General features: G+C 50.9%; 1 protein-coding gene across 1 annotated transcript in view; it reads right to left on the reverse strand.

Moving 5' to 3' along the window:
* Positions 1-620: 620 nt before the first annotated feature.
* SF3B2 (splicing factor 3b subunit 2) overlaps positions 621-11,199 on the reverse strand; it is a 25,342-nt gene continuing 14,763 nt past the window's right edge. The window contains exons 8-21 of the mRNA XM_027856103.1: positions 7,067-7,158; positions 6,646-6,870; positions 6,411-6,551; positions 6,231-6,311; positions 5,888-6,115; positions 4,198-4,347; positions 3,594-3,683; positions 3,379-3,486; positions 2,954-3,061; positions 1,886-2,028; positions 1,698-1,799; positions 1,225-1,324; positions 958-1,143; positions 621-840 (exon numbers count right to left, since the gene is read on the reverse strand). Of these exons, the coding sequence (XP_027711904.1) occupies positions 769-840; positions 958-1,143; positions 1,225-1,324; positions 1,698-1,799; positions 1,886-2,028; positions 2,954-3,061; positions 3,379-3,486; positions 3,594-3,683; positions 4,198-4,347; positions 5,888-6,115; positions 6,231-6,311; positions 6,411-6,551; positions 6,646-6,870; positions 7,067-7,158 (1,826 nt within the window). The 3' untranslated portion in view covers positions 621-768. The remainder of the gene's footprint in view (positions 841-957; positions 1,144-1,224; positions 1,325-1,697; positions 1,800-1,885; positions 2,029-2,953; positions 3,062-3,378; positions 3,487-3,593; positions 3,684-4,197; positions 4,348-5,887; positions 6,116-6,230; positions 6,312-6,410; positions 6,552-6,645; positions 6,871-7,066; positions 7,159-11,199) is intronic.

Raw genomic sequence — 11,199 nt, forward strand, 5'->3', positions numbered from 1 at the left:
CCTAGAGCCACACTGTCCCCCACCCCAAGGGCTGGAGCCCAGCCTGTACCTAGACCCACAGTGACCCCCCCCAAGCATCTGGAGCCCAGCATCTGCCTAGAGCCACACTGTCCCCCACCCCAAGGGCTGGAGCCCAGCCTGTACCTAGAGCCACACTGACCCCCCCAAGGATCTGGAGCCCAGCACCTGCCTAGAGCCACTCTGACACCCCCACCCCCAAGGATCTGGAGCCCAGCACCTGCCTAGAGCCACACTGACCCCTACCCCCAAGGGCTGGAGCCCAGCATCTGCCTAGAGCCACACTGACTCCCACCCCCAAGGATCTGGAGCCCAGCCTGTACCTAGAGCCACACTGTCCCCCCCCCCCAAGGGCTGGAGCCCAGCCTGCACCTAGAGCCCTCCTCACCCACACCTCCACCTTAGTAGGGGTTGGCCTGCTTGGCCCTCAAGGCTCCCCACCCCAGCTGGAGAGTCTGCTGCCACAGACAAAAGGCAGGCGGGAGATGCCTCAGTCAGGCCTGGCTAGGCCCAGTCCTGTGGCCATCACTTTCTTAGCCCGCCTCCTCGGCTCCCTCAAAGGAGAACGTAAAGACGAGGGAAATGCAAGCGCAAGCTCGGCGTCTCTACTCATCCTTTCCCTCGGAGGGAAGAGCTTTATTTACAAAACCGGTCTGAAATAAGAACATGGAAATGAACAAGAGTCCTTGAAATCGGGAGGGCTCTGGGCCCCAGGAACCAAATGCAAGGTCCACCACGACGGCTCGCAGGTTAAAACTTGAATTCTTTGTACTTCTTGCTCCCCCCGCGGCTGTCCTGGGGCTGAGCCTTCCGCTTCTTTTGCTACAAGGGAGAAAGGAAGCTGTCGCAAACACAGGCCAGAGCACAACCCGGGCCCGAGTGCACCTTCTCGCCACCAGAGGGCGCACGCCCACCACCCGCGGAAAGGGCCCTTCCCACCTTCTGCTTGGCAGCATGTTCGGCCACCATGTCGCTGAAGTCTTCCTTCTCCACCTGGGCCTGCTGCTCCCGCACGTGCTCCTCGTATTTCTGGGTCATAGCCATGGGATCCAGCTCCAGCTCCTCGGGGGCCAAGGCCACTTCCACACCTTGCAGTTCAGGGGCGGGGCCCTTCCGGCTCATCACCTGCAGGACAGGCCGTCAAAACCGAGCCCAGCCCCAGCAGCCGGCCTCCCCTTGGCCTCCCCACCAGGCCCAAATGCTCACCGTAGACATGTCATAAATATGGGTGGAACCCATCATGGCGCCTCCCACCGTGGCTGTTCTCTTCTCAGGCAGCACAGTAAACAGCTGGGGGGTCTCGCTGCTGCAGGGAGGATGGAGGGGAAGGAGGGTCAGCCCAAGGGAGGGCCAAGGCCTCTGGGAGAAAGGTGTAAGGAAGCAAGGGCCTCCTAGCCCGAGGCTGGAAGTTTTCAACATAAAGACTGGCCCAGGTGCCTAATTCTCAACAGCCTTCTACAGTCAAGTGAGAGGCAGCGAGGGGGCACCGCGTGCGTTCTCCTCCCTCTGTCTCAGTGCCTCAGTCCTGGGGTGGTGCTTCACAGGCGCTCTACAAGTACCCATTCTTATTTCCAGTTTGACAGGCCGCCCGGCCACCCGGCCGCCCACCCAGGGCTTGAACGGAAGGTGTCTCCCCTCCTGGTAAAGCCCGGCCCAGCCCCATGTGGATGGTTGCTCACCCATCCATGGCCTCTTCAATCTTCTTTTTTCTTAGTTCGATGAGTTCAGGCGTCTCCATCCCAGCTGGGACTGACGAGAAGCCTCCAGGGGTGATGAGACCACTGAGGAAAGGAACAAGGAACAGCGTGAGCAGAGAGCCGAGAAAGCAGACACACGCCGCTTGGAAAGGAGGCGCCACTTTCAGTACCTATCTGCGGGGGTGATGAAGCCCGTTTCATCGGGCTTATCTTCATCACTCTCCTCCTCCTCCTCCTCCTCTGAGGACTCCTCGTCTGAAGGCTCCAGCTCCCCCCAAGGCGTTCGATCGATCTCCTCTTCCTCTGTCTTAGTCTGAAACAAAGACTGAAGGGCCTCAGGGCAGAAGAACCTAACTGCTCTCCGGCCTCCAACAGGCTCCCAGAAACCCCAGAGCCCCACTCTGGGAGCTAGGCAGACGCGGATGGGGTGGCATCGCAGACAAGCACAGCCTCACGTGACGAGGGACACAATGCATCTGCCAGGAGTGATCCCTCGGTGGGGAATGCCACAAAGGGAATACAGTCAGAACAGCAAAAAAATCAAAAAAACCCTGGAGGCAACGTGTCTGTCCAATGAACTCGAGGCAGTTCACCAACCAAAGGAAACTGCCATCAGTAGAAAGAATGAAGGAAGAGCTGAAATGACGCCCAAGATGCTGCAAACATGGCAGACACGAAGGAAAAAAAGTAGGGCATCTGCTCGCTTTTGAAGGTACGGTGCCTGGCCTCACATATGCCCCTGATAAAAGCGTGATTATTATTTTTTTTTGGTGAGGCAATTGGGGTTAAGTGACTTGCCCAGAGTCACATAGCTGGTGAGTGTCATGTGTCTGAGGCCTGATTTGAACTCAGGTCCTCCTGACTCCAGGGCCAATGCTCTATCTACTGCGCCACCTAGCTGCCCCAAAAAGCGTGATTATTAGTCAAAGGTAATGGTGTTTTTTGGTTTTTTTTTTTTAAAGGCAATTGGGGTTAAGTGACTTGCCCAGGGTCACACAGCTAGAGGCCGGTCCTCCTGACTTCAGGGCCTTCAGGGCCGGAGCTCTATCCACGGCGCCACCTAGCTGCCCTGGTAATGGTGTTTTAGGAGCGCGTCAAGCAAACTTCTCAACCATGCTTTACTAAATCAGACGGAGGGTCTCGATTAGCCCCAGACCAGTGGGTCCAATCAGGGGCTCTGCCTGCAGAGTCACTCATGGGGCACCAACAGGCGAACTAAGCTATGCGTGTGGCCGTACCTGGAATTCTGCTGCGTTGGTTCCGAACACGTCTCCGTAGAGCGGTTTCCCAGTCTCATCCACGGGAGGTTTGCCCCAGCCCCCCGCGTGGTAACCAAAGGAACAGCTCTGAGGGAGGGAGGGAGAGGAGGGAAGGGGAGTTAGTTCGCCCCCTCTCCTGGCGCTCCCAAAGAATGAAGACACACAAGCATGGAACAGTCACCTCCCACGTAAAGCAGAGGGAGAGTTCAGAAAACCCTCCGAGTTTGTGCCAGAAGGGACCCACCCAGCACTCAGATAAGTACACATTTTGTTATAGAGGAAGATTAGAAGAGAAGCTCCTTGAGGGCAGGGCCTGGTCTGGTTTTTGTCTGTGTACCCCAGTCCCTTGCATAGGGCTTTTAATAACTCAAATGAGTTGAGAAAGAAAGAAGCACGTGCATCACCTCAGGAATGGGAGAATTCAGACCGGGGATCTTCAGGTTGGGGTAGGAAGGGGGAGGTCCATAACGCTGCATAGCAATCAGCCAGGGGGGAGGAACTTTGTGGGCGTTCTGAGGACAAGAGACAGCCGTGAGAACCCTACCCCCGGTTTCCCTCCCCAGCCCGCCCCACAGCACAGACCCCCGTCTGGCCCATCCTTCACTTCTCCAGCACTCACTGGTCCAACTGGCATCCCCAAGGAAATCCTCAACTCGTCAGACAAATCTCCTGGCTTCTTCTCCTTCAACCGAGTCTCGAACTCTTTCCCCTGAGGGTAAAGAAAAAAGTATCAGAACCCCCTAACACAGCAAGCATTAAGGCATTTGAGGGAGAGAGATCGTGGGAAAGAGAAAGAGAAATGACTGTCTGCATTGGATACAGGGTTCCACTGAAGGGGAACTGGACGAAACAGGGCTGGCTGGTTTTATTTGCAGATTATACTCACTAATCATTTCTGCTCGTCTAAAAAAAGGGAAAGCCTGAAAAAAAGAAGGGAAGGGAGGCCTGCCAAGGACCAGAGATGATTCTCAAATATATTCCAAGGACCAAGGAGAACTTAAATCACCTTCCCTTACCCCCAAAATCCAATGTTTGTTCTAAAAAACCCGCCTCCCGAATCCCGTCCCCAAAGACTTCAAGCTAAAAACATCACCCCTTCAAATGTAACATCTGCCCTCCCTTCCTAAAAACCCATTTGAAGGGATGGCGGGGCGGAGGTCCTGAGGCCTTCAGGACGCGTGGGGCCGCCATGGCCTCTCACTTTGGCAGCTTGCCCGGCGCACCTCATAGTAAAGATCCCCGTGAATCGTCAGCTTCGGCTTGGTCTGCCATTTGAAGAAGGCATCGTGTAGTTTCTGGTAGTCAATGTCAATCTTGCCCATCTTGGGTCGGACCTTCTCTCGCATTTTGGACTTCATGGTTTTCTGTTCCTCCTGTTGGATGAAGAGTCAGAAGTCAAACAGCACAGGGGCTGGCTACTCACTCACATAAGCTCATCAGAGCACGTAAAAGGCCAGCCCGTCCCGTGCCTGGCTCTTCGTGATAGATCAGTCAATAACTGTTTATTAAGCATGTCCTATGGGCCCGGCACGGTGCTGGGCACTGTGGACGCACACAGAGGACCCCACAATCTAACGCGGAAGACAACATGCAACACACAGTTGTGGACAAATGAGATCTACTGGAAATAATCAACAGAGAGAAAGCTGCAGGATTAAAGAATCGGGAAAGGTTTCCTGCAGGAGGTAGGATTTCAGCTGGGACTTCAGGGAAGCCAGGAGACAGAGAGGACGAGGGAGAAACTGCCCAGCTACAGGGAAGAGGGAGTGTCCCGTCGGAGACACAGCTAGGAGGCCAGTCCCTGGATCACGGAGAATACGGGTGGGGGCAATGACTAGAAAAGGGGGTGAGGTGGGGGAGGATACGGTCAGAGTCGGGGAGAGACCTGAGGCAGGCAGGCAGGCAGGCAGGGCCCCCCCACCCCCCACCCCCCACCCACCCACCCAGGCTACTGCCATGGTCCAAGCATGAGGAGATGGGGGCCTGGGCAATGGCAAGGTCAGAGGAGAAGGGGGTCTGAGAGAGAGGTTCTGAAGGTAAATCTCCAGGCCTTATGACGAAGTGGTGAGAAAGAGAGAAGTTCAAGGATGACACAGTGCTTGCGACTAGAAGGACAGTGGGGCCTTCAACAGTGATCAGGAAGTTAGGAAGCTGGGAAGGTTTGGGGGAAAAATGAGTTCAGCTCAGGACTGAGCCGAGTGTAAGACATGAGCAGAGAGGTAGGGATGGGAAGGCAGATGGGAGAAGCCTCAACACCAGGACGGCCATTCTATCCACGGGCGCTGATGAGGTGGCCCCGTCAAGCGGCCTAGATGGAGGAGAGCAGGGGCTGGGATAAGCCATGAGGGCAGGCTCTGGAGGGCCCAGCAAAGCAGACAGAGGAGGAGCGGTCAGAGAGGGAGGAGAGCAGGGGCTGGGCAGGAGCGCTGTGGGGCACCACAGGTGGGGGTGTGCCCAAGCAAAGAGAGAGAGGAACTCCACCCACTTACGCAGCCCCCTCCCAAAGCCTTTCCGCATCCACGACTCATCAGAGAAAGGCCAAAGCAAATGCCCCAAATCAGTCATCTTAGCAACCTTACTGGGGGCATACTGGAGGAAAGAGATGGGGGTGTGGAAACCGGGGAGGGCTTTGTGAGACGTAAGCCTGGTCCTGCCTGCAGTGAACTAAGTGTCCCTCCATTTCCCATCATGCTTATAGCCAGGGGACAACACGTGAGGTGGCTCTTTGCTCCCCCCAAACGGAAGGTTAGAAGAGAGGTCAAAAAGGAAAGCAGGGTTCTTCACAACCAATCCTGGTGGTCTCCAAGTGGAGAGCTGATGGGGACCAGAGATCCCCCTATCAGTCAGCCATGTGCCAAGACCCCGGGGGGTGGGGGGGGGTAGGACTTCCTGCAGAAAACCAGCAGCTCTCACCTTCTCCTGCAGAGCCTCACGCATCTCCTGAATTCCTGTCCGTTTGATAAAGTCTGGCAATTCAAAAGGTGGCTTCTCAATCCCCCGCTTGCCCTGCAGGTATTTGCGCTTAAAGCACCAGTGGCGCGGCACTGGCACCGAGTTCCTCGTGGCCTTCAGGTGCACCAAAAGCTTGGGGTCCTGGGCCGTCACGTCGTGCATCTCCACCACATCTGGCCGTGCCACCAGCTGGAAGGTCCGTGCAGGGAGGACGCATTAGCTCCAAAGGCCCCTCCAGGGACCACGGGATCCCTCCCCCGCCCTGCCCCGCCCAGGCCAGGCCAGGCCACCATCCCAGCCTCACCTGTTTCAGTTCAGCTACAGTAAACCGGTTCATCCTCCGCAATTTCTTCTTGGAGAGTTTGGGAGCCTCGGGTTTCTTCTCCTAGAAAGGGTGAGCCACGGGCCTGAAGCCGCTGCCCTGCCCCCGCCCCCCCGGCCCGGCGCCCCCGCGCCCCAGCCCCCCCCCCCCCCCGCCCCTCACCCGCTCGTCGTCGCTGCTGTCGTCGTCGTCGCTGTCCTTTCGCTCCTCCTCAAAACCCTTCTTCTTGGGGGCCGCAGGGTTTTCCAGCTTGTCCAATTTCTCCGGCTCCTTCTCCTTCTCTTTCTTCACATCATCAGTCAGCTGTTGGGCAAAGCAGACGCACACACTCCCCTGACCACCATCTCCCTCTCCCACCGGCCCCGATTTCCTCTCGGGCTACATACGTTCACCGCACCTTGAAAGCTTCAAAGATCCTTTTAAAGAAGATAAAGTTGGGCTCGTAGATCTCGGGCTCCTCCGTCACATACTCAATCTCGACCGCAGCAGCAGGTGAGTCCGCGCCTCGGGAGCGCGACGCCTCTTTCTCGCGGCCCCCTGGACTCCCAGAGGCGGTGGCACGGTTTGACGCCGAACGCTGGGGCTTCTTCTTTTTCTTGCGGTTCCGTCGCTTTCGGTTTTTCTATGGCGGATGGAAGCCAAAAAGAGCCGAGTCAAACCGCAGTCCCTCAATCCTTCCCTGGGGCCTTGAGGACCGCGCCCCTCCTGCCAGCTTTCTCCTCCAGCCAACGCTGAGCTCCCTGGTCAGCTGCCCAAGGCAGGCCAACAGTCCCCCGCCCCTCCAGGAGACGAGCTCTGCGGCCGGCGCGGTCACATACCTCCTTCTTAGATAAAGACGCTGTGTCTTCCTCGGTCTCAGAAGCCGAGACCCCCAGGGACGATCTTGTGTCTGTCTCCATGTCCTCTTCATCTACAAGCCACAAAGGAAAGATCTCACATTTCCAATTTTCCCAGCTACTGCCTCCTGCCAAGTGGCAGACAGCTCAAGGGATGAAGGGCCGTGAGGAAGCTGATTCAGCGAGGACCCCAACTCCATTCCAATCAGTAGTAACCAATTTGATATGATGGGATGCCTCGATTTACCCTAAATTCATTTTCTTTAAGAAGGGTCCCTGATTGGGCCAAGAGGGACGGTTTGCATTTGTGACTAATCTGTCTAAATTGATCAGCTCTGGAGCACTCAAATTCTAATTTTTTATACAAATGGGCCATAATTTTAACTTTTTAAACACAGGCTAGTGTGGGTTTTTTTTCCCCACTGTTTTTCTTACTTTCATTTTGTTAAGACGAGGGAGATTCAGCATTGGAACTGCTCGTTCCTCGTTTTCAGTCAGACAGCCACCTAGCTAATTTTAAATCTTCCTGTTGGGAGGGTTAAAACAGATTCTTTGCCTTTAAATTCTTTTAACAAGGAGTAATTAAATTAGTAGTAGAAAAATCTCTTAAACTGGTTGAGGGGAAACTTCTGGAGCCTTAAAGGAGAGATTCCCAACCTCAACAGTAAGCTGTCAAGGCAGTGACCATTCTGGGAGCAATCCCACCCTCTTCTGACCGGAGAAGGCGGCTATTTTAGCTTTACAAGGAAGGAAGGAAGGAAAAGTTTGTTTTCACTTATATTTGCTTAGGATTAAGTCAACTATTGACAATCAGAGGAAAGTAGGTATAAATTTTGCTCAATACTCACTTAAAAAGGACCTATAGGCCCTAGCTGACCAGTCTCAGGACCCCAGAGGTTGAATCCAAAAATTAAGAATCAGAAGTATTGGAGAATTTGCCAGAACAAATCTCTGCATATCAGAGGATGCCCGCAGGAGAGATGGAAGCAGGAGTAAGAGGAGAGCTGCATCCTACAGGATCCTCACTGGGACAAGGATGGCCTCCCTGTCCAGGGATGACTAAAGAAAAAGCTATTCAAGATAGATAGATAGATAGATAGGTAGATAGAAGGCAGTTGAAGATGAGTTGAAGATGAAGGGGTCATATCTGGAGAAAAAAAATTAAAGGGTGAGAGAGGATTATACTAGGAGAAGGAGGAGAGGTAGAACGGGGTAAACCATCTCACAAAAAAAAAAAAACAAAACAGAAATAAAAAGGCTCTTACAGTGGAGGGGAAATGGGGAAGGTGAGAGGGAAAAAGTGAATCTTATTCTCATAGGATTTGATTTAAGGAAGGAATAACATACACACTCAATTGGGTATGGAAATCTGTCTTACCCTACAGGAAAATAGGTTGAGAAGGGGACAAGAGAGCAGGGGAATAATAGAGAGAGGGCATATTGGGAAAGGGGGTAATCAGAAGGAAACACTTCCGAGGAGAGACAGGGTCAAAAGAAAGAATAGAATAAAAGGGGGGGCAGGATAGGATTAAGGGAAATAGAGTTAGTTTTTCACAGCATGTCTACTATGGAAATGTTTTGCATGACTGCACATGTATAACCTATATTGAGTTGCTTGCCTTTTCAATGAGGGTGGGTGGGGAGGGAGAAAGGGAGAAAATTTGGAACCCAAATTTTAAAAACACATGTTTAAAAAAAACTTTTCACATGCAACTGGGAAATAAGAAATACAGGGAAAGGGGTACAGAAATCCATCCTGCCCTACAGGAAAATTGAAGGGGAAGGGGATAAGAGCAGGGGTGGAGAGATAGAAGGGAAGGCAGACTTGGGGAAGGGGTATTCAGAATGCATGCCATCTTGGGGTGGGGGGAGGGGCAAGATGGGGTGAAAATTTGGAACCAAAAATCTTGTGGAAGTAAATGTTGAAAACTAAAAATAAATAAATGTATTAATAATTAAAAAAATAGAAGAAAGAGCTATTCAGCGGTGTAAAGTCTGGGTGGAGAATGCAAAGGGTCAAGGGATTGTTTTGGTCAAAGCACAGAACTTTTGATTACTTAGAAGTTCAGGCCTGATTTAACGTTGTGTCTTGTTCTATGTTCTCTGTGTGTCTACTTTGTAAATGATGAAAAAAAGTTAAGGAATACTGGGTTCTTTACTTTAGATGGAAAGGGACCTTATACTATCAGGAACATTTTTAAGAGAATGGGAAACGTGTGTGTTTTCGGCTGTGCTACTGATGCTTTGTGCCAACCCACTGCCAACAGGTGTTTTATCTATGCCTCCTCTTTCATGTCATCGACCACAAGAAAGAGGCTATTTAAAAAATAAGGAAATAAAGGGCATCTAGATGGCGCAATGGATAGAGCACTGGCCCTGGATTCAGGAGGACCTGAGTTCAAATCCGGCCTCAGACACATAACACCTACTAGCTGTGTGACCCTGGGCAAGTCACTTAACCCCCAACTGCCTAAAAAAAAAAAAAAAAAAAAAGGAAAAAAACTGGCAACAATGACCACGGCGGGAGATTGCTGAGAGGAAAGCCACAGAAATTAATCAAAAACTAAGACAGAAAAAAAAAAAAGGATTAGAAATCAAATTTATGAAAAGGGAATAGTTATTTCTTTCACTTCTAAATTATAATTTGGATGTCTTTAATAAAGTATCTTAATGAGCTTATGGAGTACTAGCAAACTCTGTAGAGTTTAATGAAAACAGAAAAACAACAAAATTCACAGATCAGTTATTCCTTAGAAGCGACCTTTAAAATCACTAGGGACTGATTTAAAGCTGAAGTTTGCATTTTAAGAACTGTTTTATTTGTCACGAGATGTGATCAGGAGAGATTCGGTGAAATTCAGGAATTCAGGGAAGTGTTAAAATAAGAAAAACTCAGGAAACAGTACAGGAGAAATTAGATCAAATGTCTTGTGAGTTTAAATAATTCCACAGCTCAGAATTTAAAAAGGAAAGCCACCTGCTGAGCCCGAAGAAGTTTCAGCTAGCCAACCTCCATGTGTGAAGTTTGGCCGTATCACTCTCTGAAATGGGTTTTCATTTTAGTGTAGACCAGGGGTGGGGAACCTTCGGCCTCAAGGCCACATGTGGTCCTCTAGGTCCTCAAGCACCGTCCTTTGACTGAATCCAAACTTCATAGAATAAATTCCCTTAATAAAAGGATCTATTCTGTAAAACTTGGATTCAGTCAAAAGGCCACATCCAAAGACCTAGAAGGCCACATGTGGCCTCGAGGCTGCAGGCTCCCCACTCCTGCTATAGAATAAAGGCATACTTAAAAACTGTACTTAAGAAGTTTATCATAGGAAGGAATTTTTATTATTAGAAGATAGAATAAGGAAATTTCAGACCATCCTCATAAAAGAATAAAAGTGGGTAGAATTGGGGTTCATTTACCCTTCTGTTTACTGCTTTTAAACAACCAGCCTGAGGGCACCAAGTAAGTCCTGATTAGGGATCCCAGATTGAAGGAGAGTCCCAAAGTGCTTCCAGAAAAAAGAAAAACTTGTGATTGGAACCGATTCCAATTGGCCAAAAGCCCTTAAAGAAATGTGCATTCGTAACCACTAAAGAACCAAAAAGGGGTTCACTAGAGGAATGAAGCAAGTAGAAGAAAGAAAGAGTAGTGCTGGGTGAGGAAATAAGAAAAGTTAAGAATGAGTAGATGCATAAAGCAAGTTGGAGTTTGTCTGCGCAGAGAGCATAAATTCAGGGTTTGAAAGTGAAGGGTTCTGGAATTTTGAAATGGAGATTGCAGACAGCGAAAGATTTTGGAATGCTTTTTAAGCAAGGCCCCTCTGATGGTTACCGTATGTCTTCCTTCTCCAACCGAAATAAGACCACAAAAGTTTCATAAAATGCATTTTAACTGGTGGGTGGAGAAAGGATTATTTCCTTGCTCCAGTTTAAATAGTCAGGCTAAAGGATTAGTCACTTAGAACATTCAGAGTAACGGTCTGGCTCTTTGGGTAACCCTAAGAAACAAAGAAGCAGTAACGGGGAACTGGGAGCGGCATCGTGAATGCTTTTGAATAGAAGCCAACTACAGCCATGGAACCTTGTGGAATCGCCACTAGTCCTTCTACATCAAAGTTGAC

This window comes from Vombatus ursinus, unplaced genomic scaffold (genome assembly GCF_900497805.2).
Source record: "Vombatus ursinus unplaced genomic scaffold, bare-nosed wombat genome assembly UNPS02011369.1, whole genome shotgun sequence".
Taxonomy (NCBI): Eukaryota; Metazoa; Chordata; class Mammalia; order Diprotodontia; family Vombatidae; genus Vombatus; species Vombatus ursinus.